The sequence below is a fragment of the Balaenoptera musculus genome, chromosome 13 (genome assembly GCF_009873245.2).
Source record: "Balaenoptera musculus isolate JJ_BM4_2016_0621 chromosome 13, mBalMus1.pri.v3, whole genome shotgun sequence".
NCBI lineage: Eukaryota > Metazoa > Chordata > Mammalia > Artiodactyla > Balaenopteridae > Balaenoptera > Balaenoptera musculus.
In genome coordinates this window covers 35,526,540-35,542,792 of record NC_045797.1, presented here as the reverse complement: position 1 = coordinate 35,542,792, position 16,253 = coordinate 35,526,540, and the positions used below count along the sequence as shown (strand labels likewise).

General features: G+C 34.6%; 1 protein-coding gene across 7 annotated transcripts in view; it reads left to right on the top strand.

Annotated features, from left to right (window-relative positions):
• Positions 1 to 16,253, top strand: part of AFTPH (aftiphilin) — a 62,499-nt gene that overhangs the window by 25,608 nt on the left and 20,638 nt on the right. For all 7 annotated transcript variants that reach the window (XR_005022381.1, XR_005022380.1, XM_036872948.1 and 4 more), the window contains 4 exons: positions 676 to 2,642; positions 12,888 to 13,039; positions 14,861 to 14,987; positions 15,396 to 15,452. Coding sequence is in view for 5 of the 7 variants with exons in the window: in XM_036872948.1 (XP_036728843.1) it covers positions 708 to 2,642; positions 12,888 to 13,039; positions 14,861 to 14,987; positions 15,396 to 15,452 (2,271 nt within the window). In the remaining 2 variants the exon portion in view is untranslated. The remainder of the gene's footprint in view (positions 1 to 675; positions 2,643 to 12,887; positions 13,040 to 14,860; positions 14,988 to 15,395; positions 15,453 to 16,253) is intronic.

The window sequence follows — 16,253 nt, the reverse complement described above, 5'->3', positions numbered from 1 at the left end:
ATAATGATGTGTCAGTGTAGGTTCCTCAGTTGTAACAAATATACCACTCTGGTGGAAGATGTTCATAATAGAGGAGGCTATGCATGAATGGGGGTAGGAGATATATGAGAAATCACTGTACCTTCTGCTCAATTTTGCTGTGAACCTAAAACTTATCTAAAAAAATAAAGTCTATTAAAACAAGAAAAAAATTAACTTGGGTCAGAAATAAACATTGAAAAGTAAAGTGAGGAAAATATCAATATTCATAGCCATCTTTAGAGATAAAATTTTCATGTCTTTTATTTATAAAGAACTCATACAAATCCATAAGGCAAGCCCTGAGTCCCCAATGAACTGGAAAGAGAGCTTAAGAGAACAAGCAAGTGCCCCAAGAGAGACTTTTGTAGATATACTTTTGTAAGTGTTTATTTGAAATTTTCTGGAATCCCCAGATTCAGTAATGTACTACCAATGCCCGTGGAAACATACACTAGAAGAGAGTGTTTTTTTTCTTTTTTGTTTTTTGTTTTTGCCATTATATTATAGCTGTGTAATCTCACCTAAGATAAAAATAGTTTAAAAGATAAAAAACAGAGCACTGTGAATTTGCATAGTTTTGAAGTTTCTTTGAGAGAATTTTGAAAGACTTTGTTCTATGTAATCAGTTCCCTAAAAAAAATCTTTTTTTTTCAGGTGTAAATTAATTATTTGAAAGCAATTGAACAATGGAGCCAGACATCATTCGAATGTACTCTTCATCCCCACCACCACTAGACAATGGAGCTGAGGATGATGATGATGATGAATTTGGGGAATTTGGTGGGTTTTCCGAAGTTAGCCCTTCTGGTGTAGGGTTTGTTGATTTTGATACACCAGATTATACTCATCCCAAGGAAGAGTTTGTACCTTCAAACCATTTTATGCCAATTCATGATTTCTCAGAAAATGTAGATAGCCTTACAAGCTTTAAGTCCATTAAAAATGGTAATAATGATAAGGACATCACTGCTGAACTTTCTTCTTCTGTGAAAGGACAGTCTGATATTTTACTTTCTACCACCAGCAAAGAAATAATTTCATCTAAAACTTTAGATACTTCCATTGATGGCATAGAAAGTCCAAGAGATTTGAATGAAATAGTGGAACAGAGACAGAATGTTGGAACACCTGAAAGTTTCTCTCCAGGAGATTTTAGAACTGATATGAATGTTGTTCATCAAAACAAGCAGTTAGAGAGCTGCAATGGTGAAAAGCCTCCTTGTCTGGAGATTCTAACAAATGGGTTTGCAGTATTGGAAACTGTAAATCCTCAGGGAACAGATGATCTGGACACTGTAGCTGATTCAAAAGGACGAAAGCCTCTTAGCACTCACAGTACTGAGTATAATTTAGACTCTGCACCTAGTCCTGCAGAGGAATTTGCAGATTTTGCCACATTTTCCAAAAAAGAAAGGATACAACTAGAAGAAATAGGATGTGCAGTTTTAAATGATAGGGAAGCACTTACCATTCAGGAAAACAATAAAATTAATAGAGTCAATGAACTGAATTCTGTAAAAGAAGTGTCCTTGGATAGAAGCATTGACGATAAAGGAGACACTGCTGGAGAGGATCAGGTTTGTGTTTCAGAAATAAGCATGGTGAGTAATGGAGCTTTCACCAGTGAAAAACAAAGCCTTCCAACATTGCAACAGGATGAATTTTTAAATTCAAGTGTTCAATCAAAGGCTTGGAGTTTGGTAGACTCAGCTGAAAATTCAGAAGCCAGTAGGAGAGAACAATGTAAAACTGAGGAAAAACTTGATTTATTTACTTCTAAATGTGCTGACCTATGCATGGATTCTACTAAAACTTATGATGCTGATGATGAAGTTGGTTCTTCCAAAGAAGAAAGTAGAAAGTTTACTGATTCCCGAAGCCTCAGCATTGATCCTACAGAAGAAAATGTTTTGGATGATTCTATAAGTGTAAAAAATGGTGATAGTAGTAATGACTTTGTGACTTGCAACGATACCAATGAGGATGATTTTGGTGACTTTGGCACAGCCAGTGGCACGACTCCACCTTTTGTTACTGGTACACAAGATTCAATGAGTGATGTCACTTTTGAAGAGTGTTCAGAGCACTTTCCACATTTTAGTGAACCAGGTGATGACTTTGGAGAATTTGGGGAATCAAATGCTCTCTCTTGCCCAGAGGAAATTATATTTACTGAGTCAGTTCTAAAACAGACTTCTGATAGTTTATCAGAGGGATGCAATTTGGCAAGAAAATCTACTGGGACAGGCACTGAACCTGTTTCAGAACTGAAAATTGGGCAAGAAGGTGAGTTTGGAGATTTTGATTCTGTGCCAAACATTCAAGATGACTGCAGTGATTTTCAGGACTCTGATGATTTTGCGGACTTCAGTTCAGCTGGTCCTAGCCAGGTCGTAGACTGGAATGCTTTTGAGGATGGACAGAAAGATAGCTGCTCTTGGGCTGCTTTTGGAGACCAGCAAGCTACTGAATCTCATCATCGAAAGGAAGCCTGGCAGTCACATAGGACAGATGAGAAGATTGATACTCCAGGAACCCCCAAAACGCACAGTGTCCCTTTAGCAGCTTCCAAAGGAGCAGTTGCTGGTGGTCATTTACGGGAAACAGCCACTTCAGCTCAGGTATTTACTCATTTTCTCTATTTTGTATGACATTAATTGCTGTGGAGGTTTCTAATTCAGCTTTTCAAAAAGTATTTTTTAATTGGGTACCTGTTTAAGGCATCTCTTTATGATACACAATGCTTGCCAGATTTGTAGATTAGTTACATGTTTCACAATCATTTGGTTAATGTTAAAGAGACATTCTTATAATAATGCTTGGTAAGATTTTTCTTTATCTCAGTGGGTTTCTTTACTATTTACAGAAATATTAAATAATCATAATAATCATCAACTTGGTTTTTTGATAAATATAAATACCGCTTATGTAAAAATTCATTAGTTAGTGAACTATTCCAGCAAATCCTTCAGTTTTTACCTTTATAGTGATTTTAAAAGAAGGTTAAACTGAGATTTAGAAGATTTTTTAAGCTTCAGAAAATAACGTCTCTTAATTTTGTCTATCAAAGACCTAGTTTTGATTACAAAAAAGAGCAAGCAGAGTTTGAAACCTCAATCTGTGCTGAAGGCTATAGGGACTTGAAGGATAGAAAAAGAATTTGAAAAAAGCAGATATGGGCCTCATAATTTAACAGCTAATAAAAGGCCTGAGGTGAGGATGTCAGATGGATTAAGGGTTAGAGCTAGAACATGCAACAGCCGTAGTTGACTTAGCCGTACTGTGACTATTTATTTGCTTATAATTTCTTGCAAATGCATATTTATGTTTACTCTTAGGAAGTAGGATTGTCAGGAATATTTTTACCCCTTAGCCCCTGTACTTTATCCTTTTCTGGTCCAGATTCTTTCAGAGAAGATTCATTAAGATTTATTTTGACCTAAAGTAGCCCCTGGAGGTGCAGTTTGATATCCAGATTGTTCCCCAGTCCTGAGTTGTACCCTGTGCTAAATTTAACCAGGGGTATGGAAGAGAGCACTCCCTTGAATATCACTGCTTTTTATTGATATATGTAGCACTTGGTCCACAGGCCTGTTTTAAAAATACTGAGAATAAAATCAGAATCTATAAACTTTGCTTCTCCAATTATCTTTTGCTAAGCAAACCATTTTCAATTGGAAATATTTCCAGAATCTGTTAATTAAAATGGTTATACATCATTGCTTTGATATCGCTGATACATTAAGATATTGTAGAAATTGTGGTACCACCAGTTGGAGTGCACAGCTAATCACTTTTCATTTGACATTGAGTGTCTGAATAGCTTAATTTGCTAATTCAGTTATTACATGGTTTGGCTAATGTGTATTATTCCTGTTGAGTAATTCATTATTGAGGCAGAAGCTTACAATTTTAAACAAGGAATGAATTAATTATATAATGCAAAGTGAAGACTCTTGGTTTTTGACCTAATCCTTCCCCTGTTTAGTTTCATCTTATTAGAGTATAGGGTGACACTAGTATTGGATAATCTTTAATTTATAGCCTTAGAACTTTTAACATCATCATATAATGTATTTTTTAAAGTATGACCACTTCAAAAAGGAATTTTTTGCATCATATAAGTTGATTGAAGTTATTTATGTGTAATCTGATAACTGGATATAGGAGGAAATAAAGTACAAGGGCTTTATGGAATCTTACAGATCTGAGTTTGAATCTTGACTCAGAGTCATGTAAGCGTTATGATTTTGGACAAGTTACTTCTGAACTCAGTTGTCTGTAAAAAAGGAGGTAATATCTGTTGCAAAGGACTTTTGTGAAGATAAAATGACAGTAAACGTTAAAACGAGTGAAAAAAATCTATTGAAAAATAAGAATCTTGTAGTATGATTCTATTTTGTAAAAATAAAACAAAAACTATATGGATGTGTCAAGATGCATTGACTTCCTGAGATTTGTCTGGTTCAGTCCTCAGGCTTTTCTTTTCGCTGAATGGCTATGCAAAATGAGCAGAACTTGGAGATGCATGTTGGAAAGGAGAAACTGCTGGAAGGGGGGCTAGAAGAGAAGTTTGGAAGGAAATTGAGGTGGGGAAATGGAAAGTGACTGAGTTGGAAAGTGACTTCCATTCTTATCCTTCTGTTGTAAAGGAGGGTTGTGACCTGTAGTTTCTTCCTTTTCCAGAATCTGCTGGAAATGCACATTAATCTAGTTCTCTAGGAGAGGATTAGATTTATTAATATTTTTCTTAAAATGTTTCTCCTAGTTGCCACCATTTTGGGGACAGCACAGAAATCCTCACATATAAATGACACTAAAAGTTAGATTTTTTAATCATAAAATGATTTATCCCTGTTGAATCTTACCTGGATACAACAATTCTGTCTTGAACAGAGTGCCCTCAAATTGTGTTTTGACAGAATGTTGTGAGAGTCTTTTTGAATTCAGAGCTCAGTTAATTCAATTAAGCAAACATTGGGAACAGTTCTTTGTGAAGTCAGACAAATGGTATAGTTGTCATTTCAAATTTCTTTGACTTTTTTTGCTATGTATGTGACATTGTCCAGGTCCCTGTTTTTTTAGTACTTTCCTTTTTTCAGCCTACCAAAAGGATATCTTAACATTTTAATAAAATACATCTTCCATGGGTCAAGAGACAATCAATTATTGCAACTTTATTGCAATAATTTGTTACTTAGGGAAAAGTCAACCAAGTAGAAATCTTTGAAACTTATAAAATGTTTTCAGTCAAGCCAATTCTCAGATGGTGAGTCCAGCAAGCCTCAGAGGGTTCAGGCCTTGATGTAAAAGCCATAATGACCATTTATTGAGAAATATTCTTCCCCTTCAGTGAATACTTTTTTCTGAGAACGGAGAGTTCAGTTTATTTCATTCTCCTGTTAACATTCTTATAAATTGTAGAGAAAAGCAAGTTAGTGGTATCTCTATTGTAGAAAGTGGAAAAAGGTCAAAATTATTCTTCACTTTTGGGGCTAAGATTTAAAACAAAATAAAATGACAGTAACAAAAAACAAAAATCTCCTTACTTTGAAAGCAGTTCTTTTTCCAAAAGACCATTATATGTATTGTTTTAACAGTTTTTTGTTTTTTGGGTTTTTTTAACCTGTTAATGTTCCAGAAAGGAACCTTGATTGAAATAGCCAAGATGCCTTTTCTTAGGTATAAGGTAAAGGAGATAATGTCATGAGCACTGCATTAAACTCTGAGCTTTTGTAAAATTTTCAAAATATTGCTCTGGGTGTTATTTGAGAATTTAGGTAATTGGTAAGTAATCTCTTTATACTAACTGGCTATAGAAAAGGAAGCTATGAGTCATTTTCTTTTATTAGCCATCTAATTGATAATGCTACTGGGAAAATGTTATTGGGAGATTTATCTTGAGAGCTTTAAAAATTGAGTATCACAAAAAGGAAAAAGAAGAGAATCACTAATACTTTGGCTTATGTTATTTTGAGATTAAGTTATTGGTTTGCTCACCAGAAAGTCAGCATTCTCAAACTGAGTGTAACTACATTTTCACCTTCATTTATTTAATCACCTGCCTAAGATTTTTGCAGGTTTTCCTTAATGTGGGTGAACACTTGAACTTATGACTGAAAACATAAGTAAGCAACAAAATAAAGAAATTAAGTGGTCAAAAGCTACAGCCTTCCAGTCATAAATAAGTCCTGGAGGTACAATGTACAGCATGGTGACTATTGTTAATAATACTGCATTGTATATTTGAAAGTTGCTAAGAGATTAGTGGTTAAAAGTTCTCATACAAGAAAAGAAAAATTTGTAACTATGGTGACCATTTTGCAATATATACATATATTGAACCCTTATGTTGTACGTATGAAACTAATATAGTATGTCAATTATATCTCAATTTAAAAAAAAAAAGAAAGAAAGAAATTGAGATTTTGGCCGTAGAGCTCTTTGCTTGCTTGAAGTATTTGGACAGCAATTCCTTTTGTTATTTTTCTCTCAGAAAATTTGAAATTCTGTCTTTAATTCCAAAATAGATAGAAATACTTTATTAGATTCATCCAGAAACTGTGCAGAAGGGGCAAACCATCTTTTTAGAGCATAGTGAGTACTACAATTGGTTACTCTTCTTACGTAGCTTGAAACTGGGGATTGATTAAGTATACAGTTGTAGATTGTACTTGATATCTTACTTAATATTTAATGGTGGTAAGGCATAAGGTATCCTCTTAAATGGAAGATTAAATTGCCCAGTGGATTTTATGTTTCTTCTAAACTTCCACTTAAGAACAAGACCTAATGCTATCAATATTAAAACTATTGACATTAATCAACTACTGTTTGTAAGGAAGAAAGGAAAACTAACTAGAAATATGTTGAAGGAATTTTAGAAATTACCTTAAAATCAAGATACTTTAAAGGGAATATGCCTTTGAGTGGCCTCAGAACCATAGTCTAGGATCCTCAGTGCTGTCTTATACACTCCTTTGGAAAACTGAATGAGAATTTCAATACACAATCTTTTTATACTCCACTGTAGTCATTTACAAAATAGAGTTGTATTAATCATGGTTCTCCAGAGAAGTAGAACCATGCATGCATGCATGCATGCATGGAGAGACAGACAGACAGACAGACAGACTGATGTATTATAAGGAATTGGCTCGTGCAGTTATGGAGATGATCACGAAGTTCTAAGATCTGTAGTCCGCAAACTGTCTTCAATTGATTGAATGAGGCCCATCCATACTAAGGAAGACAGTCTGCTTTACTTAGTCTACTAATTCAAATGTTAATCTCATCCAGCAACAACCTCACAGACATATCTAAAATAATGTTTGACCAAATGTCTGGGCACCCCTTGGCCCTGTCAAGTTGATGCATAAAATTAACTGTCACAAGAGGGAACACCAAATATCCATATATAGCTTTCAGGATTTTTGGAAGACCTGTAACCTGTTTGTAACTGAGCCACGTCAGTTGAGAAGCTCTGCATTAGATAATATGACTTATTTACACCAGTGTATAAAATGAAAGGGTTTTCTTCCTCCAAACCCAGACATGGAGACAGGACAGAACTGGGAATGAGTATAAGTGAATTCATGCATAGTGCTTTGCCCTCATTGATGAATTAAAACATTGGGTAATCGTTTTTTCTTTTCCAGAAACACTGTATGGGTTGAAAAAAATAAAATATAGAGAGATTCAAGGTAATAAAGGACCCTGATAGGAAAACAAATATATGAGAAATGAGAAAATTGGGAAAGAGAGAAATCCTATAAAAGCCAGTGTACCTTTGGAGAGTAGTATAGCTAAGACCACATATGACTTTTGTGAGCCCCTTCCCCATAAAAGATATTTAATATTCTATTTTATAACTTGGTATGAGGTTGAGTATGTTAATATTAACTATTAAAACGTTTTCATGAACCCCTAAAATTATTGTGGACCCTAGGCCCTGTGCCTACTGCATAAGTTGGCCCTGGTTATAGTATAGTACCTAAAAATCAAGGCTCTGGAGTCACACTGCTAGATTCAGATCCAGCTTTCAGCACTGACTTGCATTAGCCACTTCTCTGAACCTGAGATTTAGAGAATAATAATAGTACTTACTTCAAAACTCTCATTATGAAGATAAAATGAAATTGTGCATATTAAAGGTGCTTAGCGCAGTGTCTTGCACATAACTAGTGCTCAATAAATGTTAGCTGTTACTGAATAATCTCAGAAATGCACTTCTTAGAAAATGGTCTTCAAAGGCGCCAGAAATAGTGTTGCCAACTGGATTTTTTGGTGAATAGCAAAAAGTAATAGGGAGATAAATGAGAATTTGTGTGGGAGTATCCCGAGTTCAGCTATATACTCACCTGTCAGACTAGTTTGAGAGCAAAAGTGCTGCTTCTGGCTAGTTTCCCTTCTTAGAATAGTTTTGACAGGTAGGAACTCTTCTGAGCACAAGTGTGCTTGTCTGCAAGTAGCAGACCTTCTCCTTTGGCTTCCTAGCACTGGAAACGATAGAGAAAATAAAAAGGGAGTCTGGTGCCTGTCTAGAAAAGCATTTGCCTTTCAACCCTGCATTTATCAGAGCCCCCTGTTCTTAAAATGTTTAATGGCCAGATGTGCTGCTGTTTGCAGGTTTAGAATTTGATATGTGTTTGAATTGACAGACATGGCTCAATCTCCAGTTTCCTAATTCCAAATTCAAGGGAGAACTGATGACTCTTTTTCCTCTTTGACTTTGAAGTTGAAGGCATTTGAAATTCAAGTAACTGGAGTGAATATTATCTTATTTAGTTTGCTATTTAGTTACTGTTGTAACCTCAGCTGAATATTTAATATGCTAAGTGGGTGTGTACTTATTTTGTTACCCTCACATTAATTTAGAGTGCAGCACTGGCTCTTTAGTAAAAATTTACTATTTGCTTTGTTGGAAACTATGAATAGTAGTGTTAGATGAATAATTTGCTTATGCACAGTAGAATAAATCGAAGTTTAAATAATATTTCACTTTACTGACTTTAAGGCTGTTGCATGTGTTAGACTACCTTGGCTGACAATGTTGAGGAAAAAATTGAATATATTTTAAAACAACTAAAATTATTTAATAATCTTCAAGAAACAAAAAACCCCAAAACCTTTACCAGTATCAACCTTTACCTTTTTTTTTGGCTGCGTTGGGTCTTCGTTGCTGCACGCGGGCTTTCTCTAGTTGCGGTGAGCGTGGGCTTCTCATTGTGGTGGCTTCTCGTTGCAGAGCACAGGCTCTAGGTGCGTGGACTTCAGTAGTTGCAGCACGCAGGCTCTAGGGCGCAAAGGCTTCAGTAGTTGTGGCGCGCCAGCTCAGTAGTTGTGGCTCCCGGGCTCTAGAGCACAGGCTCAGTAGTTGTGGCACACGAGCTTAGTTGCTCTGTGGCATGTGGGATTTTCCCCGACCAGGGATTGAACTTGTGTCTCCTGCGTTGGCAGGCGGATTCTTAACCACTGCGCCACCAGGGAAGTCCCAACCTTTACCTTTTATCTCATGCTCAAATTTTATGAGTTTTTTAAAATTGAGTGTCTGATTACAGTGTTTTGGGAAATCTGTTTTTTTGAAAGAAATTTATCTGCTTGGTCATAAGAGAAACTATTCTTGTGGTAAGTTAGTTTCTCTTCTTCTGAGTGTTAATGTTAGTTATATTCTTGTACCTCTTCTACTTACCATGTTACTTGGGCTATGTTCCATCATATCTGAACTTTATTGTGCTTCTTGGGAAGTAAAGCATCTTAACACACCTCATGTGTGGTTTACACTCTTTGATTTTCAGAATGTGATCAAGATTTAAGTCACAAATGCCAACAATCAACCAAAATGTTCACGAATTTTCAAAATTTAAAATCCCCAGGGAGTAGCAGTAACAGGTTCTCATTATATAAGCAGCTCTTAACAACAGATATTTTTTAATTAGGTACCTTTTTCCCAACTTGATAGGAGGATCTTGGGGAGGATGCAAAATATTTGGATTATTTAATTTCTTGATATAATATGGTAGAAATTGATATAAATTGAGACAGGTATTTTCATAATGATTTAGAATGCTAAATAGTGGTGGAGAAATAGCCTTAGTGAGATTTGAACCTGGTTTTGACATTTATTCCTTGGCAGGCCACTGTGTTTGTATGTATCATCTATATAATAACAACAGTAGTGATAAAAGCTACCACTTCTTGAGCACACACTGGGTGTCAAGCATTTACTCCTCTAATTTATTATTCACCTTGTAAGGTAGGCCCTGAGAGCTCCAGTTTATAAATCCTGAAACTGAGTCTCAGCCCCTTGGGTCCACAGTCCTCTATTGAAGTGTTATAATTACATCAGCTATTTACTTACTGGAATTAACTAGTAGTAAATGAAATTTGGTATTATTTATTACCATGAACAAGATAGTAGCCCTTTTAGCATCAAAGTGGTCTTGTAGATAGTTGGAAATTAATATACTTTAAAAAGTAAAATGTTAGGAAATTTAATTTTAATCAAAATCTTTGTTAATTCTATTAGCTGCTTTCTTGTTGAATTGTTGAGGAGTTCCTCCCTGTGGTGAGTGGTGCTGGTCAGTTAGTGGATTCTGGTTGTTTGAATCTTCATTTAAAAAATTTATTTATGGCTCTACCTCCAGGGTCGGCAAACTATGGCTTAGCAGACAAATCTGTCCTGCCGCCTGTTTTAGTAAATCAAGTTTCATCGGAACACACCCACACTCACTTGTTTATGGATGGCCTGCAACACGACAAATATTCACCATCTAGCCCTATAGAGAAAAATCTGCCAACTCCTGCTCTACCTCATTCAACAAAAGATTTGAAGCAATTGAGTCTAATATCTAATCCTAAAGACATATGGAACTTTCTTTTAAAATTTCCATGTAATTTTATTCTTTATGAGAAAAGGCTGGGAAGAAGTTTAAAACAAAGTTTAAACGTGATTGGGTTAAAATAATGTTCTGTTTCCTCAAGTACATTCCACTAATTTGAGAATTTGCTCACTGGTATACCTAAGACCTGGTAGTTATGTGTAATGATTGATCCAAATCATTGAATATGTTTTGAGGTCCTTTCTTTCATCCTTAGATAAATGTTTTTTCTATCCCATTAAAAGGATAACAAAGAGGATACAAGAAAGATTCTGTTTTAATTTACAGAGAAATAAAATTTGGTCATATGTGAGTTTTTGCTTACCCTCCTTGCCCAAGAGGAGCCAATGCTTATTATGTTTCCAATTAGACGGTTATCTGATCCCTTTAAAAGTAATGTCTGTCCATTCCCTCTGTTGAAGTGAGTTAAGTATGGGTCCCCTTGATGCACTCAAGTTTCACAAGCCTTGGGATCTTGAGTCTACTCTTTACTGTAGGTTTCATAATTGATACTGAGAACCTTTTCCCATATCACATACATGAATATAATGAAGGTGTTAAACTTTTGTAGAGATAGCAGAAGAGTACCCTGAGACCAATTATGCAGCGTTAAGTTTTTTGCTCTGATACTGCTTCCAAAAGAGATTTTGTTTTGGAAAATATGTATGTGAAAATTTTTCCTTTTGTTTTTAATTTTCCTGTTTGCTGACTATACTAAACAACAGAAATCAAGCATTAACTTGTTTTGTTACTTGGCAGGAAGTACCACCATGATGTGGCATTTTCTTGTACACAGGATGTCATTTCAGTAGTACACTTAATCTTCCAACAAGTTTTGACTTAAAAGTTTGTATTCCTAGTTGATGTTTAAGTAGTAAGGTGAGCTGAGTTGAAAATATTTTACATGTATCTGAAATAAAGTTAGGAAAGTGGGAATAAATGTTATTGTAGGTTACTCATGTAGACTAAACCTACTAGTACCCCCAAAATCTAAGTTAATCTAAATCCAACAAGTTTTAATTAATAAAAATACTCCAAAAATGCCAGTGTTCTCAGAGAAAATACTCTAGGGAATATGCAGGCTTTGCTTGGAGGAAAGGTAGTGTACTATTCAGAAATACAAATATGCACACCATAGAAGAGTAGAGAAATGGAATTTCTAAAAGATAGCACAGATCATCAAAATGATAAATGAGCCATTGAATTTCTTAGTAAAAATTGAGACATTCTTTCCTACTTTGGTTTCTTCTATTAGCAGATATTTCTAAAAGGTTTTCACAACAAGGTCATTCTGTATATCACAGGGAACTATATTCAATATTCTGTGACAAACCATAATGGAAAAGAATATGAAAAAGAATATATATGTATGTATAACTGAGTCACTTTGCTGTACGGAAGAAATTAACAAAACATTGTAAATCAACTATACTTCAGTAAAATTTTTTAAAAATTGTAAATAAGGTTTTCAGAATTCACGTGTTCATATCCAGGTTCTGTTCAACTATAATAGGATAATACTTTTTGCAAGCACCAATCTTACTGTTCTACAGAGTATGTGAGTGGTAGTAAGAAACACCCCAGTGTTATGGAAGGATTATGAATACTGTCTGGTTTTTTTGGTTTTGTTTTTGCTTGCAGATTATTCAAACTTTGAGATTGCTTTCTCACTGTACAATGGGGTAGTAATTTCTTCTTTGTAGAATTTTGTAATAGATTAAGTAAGATAATGTTTGTAAAGTGCCAGGCATGATGCTTGGTGTGTAACGACATTTATTTGTCGTTACACAATTATTTAAAGCTGTTCTATGAGTAGTTATGCTTCTTACACTTAGTGTTTCCTGTATCTGACTGGTAGTTCCCCCACCCCCTAGTAGCGGACAGGATATTGGTGTATGGGGGTGTGTGTGTGTATTAATGATAAAGCTATGACATTATTAAAATTACAAAAATGAAAATAAACTTTTGGGGGGTATTTTGATGCAGACAGCTTTACTAAACCGCCTGGAGCGAATTTTCGAAGCATGTTTTCCTTCCATATTTGTCCCTGATACTGAAGAAGAAGTTACTTCCCTGAAGCACTTGCTGGAAACAAGCACCTTGCCAATAAAAAGAAGAGAGGCCTTAGCTGAAAGTGGGTAAGTAGTAGGCACTTTCCAGATAGCATGTATATTTGTTAGTTTCAACTGTTCTAATTTATAAGGTTATCTAAGGTTATCTTAAACCATTAAGGTTCTAAAACATTACTGTGTTTAAATTTAAAAAATTATATTGTGCTAAAAGATATGATTTAAAAGACTCTCTACTTGTCCATTTTTGAGCTTTTTAAAAAAAAAATTCTAAATCGATATTCTAATCAATTTTATATATTATTTTTTGATTTCCTATTATGATAGATGAAAATTTAGATCTTACATCTGCTATTCTCTTCTCTTCATCTTCCCAGTATACTTATATCATAGTTTTTGGTTAAATTGTTATTTGGTATTTTCATTATTATGATCATATATATAGTGTTCACAGCTAAGCCACTATTTTCTTTATAGTATACCTTTTTCCTGGATTTAATAATTGCCTCTCTTTTTCATTTACTGAGTCTTTCCCTACCCTCCAACAGCCTGTTAATATAATTTTACTTGTGATAAAACCTATCAAGCTGACCATTCCATTTTTTACCTGGAGTCCTCCATCTTCCAATTCCTTCCAGTTCCTTCCAATCTGGAATGGATCAGTCTAGGCCCCCTAAACACATGTTGTCTTGGGACTTGCCTTCACTTAAATCCCATTTTGGTGGAGCACATCCTCTAATAGCCTCCTGAGAGAAAAAGGTACACAGGAGGTAAAATTTTACTTTATTCTACCCCTACATCAAATTTATAATTTAGGGTCTTTTGTTGCTGGTGTTCTGAAATTTCACAGTGAAGTATCTCGATATGAATCTTTTTTCATTCATTGGACTGAGTACTAGGTAGGAACCTTTCAATCTGGAAGCTTCTGTTCTTCAGTATTGAGCAATTCTCTTATAATGACAATTACCTTCCCTCCATTGCCTCTGTTTTCTTTCTGGAACTCCTATTAATTATTAGATGTTAGAGGGTCTAGATTGACTTGCTAATTTTAATTTCAAAGTTATTCTTATTCCTGGGTACTTCTGTTACATTTCATTACTCCCCACCTCTGGAGGCAGTATTTCTTAATTTCATTGAAGATGAATATTATTTTTGCTTCTTGACTTTTGTTTTGGGGTGATTTCTGAGAACAGAAGGGGACAAAAAGGTTGATGTTTTGCCATCTTTAAACTGTAGATATTTTTTAAAAATATGCTAGCTGTGCGGATAGTTCATACTCTTAGACCCAAGAGATTCATTCTAAGGAAATAACACAATTCTGCAATAACACACACCATAAAATACAGGAAGATATTCTTGCACTACTAGCAATAGGAGCCAAACAGTAAGAACAACTTAATTAAAACTGTAGGATTGTGGCTAAATAAATGATGATGCATCTGTCTAATAGAACATTACACAACCACTGAAAAAGATACATATGTACATAAGGAAATGCTTAAAATCTGAAAAAAGAATACAGAACTTTAAATATGCTGTAATTGCAACTGTGTATTTGTGGGTCAACACTCAAGGAGAAAACATATTAAATAGCTCCAGAAAGATGGTGGGATGCTGGGTGGTATCTTTCCTCCTTTTAAATATTTTTGCCTTACAATTTAAAAAGAATAACATACCAGCCCAATTTTTGCTTGATTGTTTCAAATGAGTTTAACTTAGTTACTTTTCCAATGACTAAGTGTTGGCTGTTGATTTCATTCAGATAGTAGTTATATACTCATGTTAGACACAAGATTAATTGAAATGTATATTTCACAGTCACATTAAAAGAATTCATGGTGAAAGCTATTGAGTAACCCATTGTTGGTGGCTTCATCGTGACCTTTGCAGGGAACTGCTGGATGTGTGGGCTGAGCTACAGGACATCCATGATGCACATGGCTTGAGATATCAGTGGGGCGGCTCCCATAGCAACAAGAAGCTCTTGTGCTCCTTGGGAATAGACACCCGAAACATTGTGAGTTTATTAGTACCTTGGAAAATCCTTTAATCAACCTATGAAAAATGTTTTTAAATTCTGTCACACTTCTGTTGAAACTAGTTCCTCAGAAAAATAAATATTAGTTGGTTTAACATGTTCATGTATTTTTGAATATGCCAACTTTTAAGCATAAATCTATCTAGATTTTTCTGCAATATTTCTTATTTTTAGGAAAAGTTGTTTTAGTGTTTTTCCTTAACTATAAAATGAAGGAATTGGGCTAGGAGATCAAAAATATAACCCCATAAGGGCAATTTAACAATTTCTTCAATTTATCATTCACGATGTATGTAATAAAGCATTACAAGCATATTTTGGAAACTTTCATTCTGTGACAGATCATTCTCTAAATATATGTTCTTTCTCTCTAACGTACGTATATAGCTCTTCACGGGCAATAAGAAGCAACCTGTTATAGTGCCCATGTATGCAGCAGGATTGGTAAGTACAAAGATGTCTTTGCATGTGTTTATCATTGCTGCATTTATTCTGTAAAATCATCTTACGTAGCACAACATGGAAAGTGTATTTTAAGGGGCATTTACTGTGGGGCCATTAAGAGAATAAATACAGTATCCTTTTTCGATCTCATAAATCCCTTCAAGTCTTGATCTGAGGATATTTTTCTGTATTCTATTAATTATAGACACTTTTGTTTTAGATTGAAGATTATTTTTTATCTTAGTAATATTAGTGCTCATAACTTTTTGTAAAATGCACCTTTGGAAGTCTCTCTCTTTTAATTTGCTTTTAAAAAGAAGAAGCTGAAGTATCTGAAGCCTTAGCTATCACTTGTTTTAATGCATTTGCGATTTTTTTAAAATAATGCAGTATTGAAGCCATGGATGTATATCAAAGCTTGGAAATATCAAATTATAACAAATGAAAATGAGTCAGGACCCATAATTGGTATTTAGTTTTTCCATTAATGTTTTAAACGTGTTGAATTTTGTTTTTTCAGATATGCCAGGTAGTCCAGGAAAACTGAGGAATTTTCATTCTGTACCTTATCAAGACTCAGTCACATTTTAAAGTTGGACTTGTTTGTGGTTTTTGGCGTGTCTTTGAGTTATTGGTGCATAAAAATGGCCTATCAAACTAAAAATATTTTTAAATTCTTTCACCAATAACTTGAAAATAAGAAAAAAATACTGTGTTTAAGATAGAGAAAAAAATAACTGAGGAACCCTTGGTATGGAGTTTAAGTTTAAAAACCCTTTATGTGCATGTGAAAATGAATTT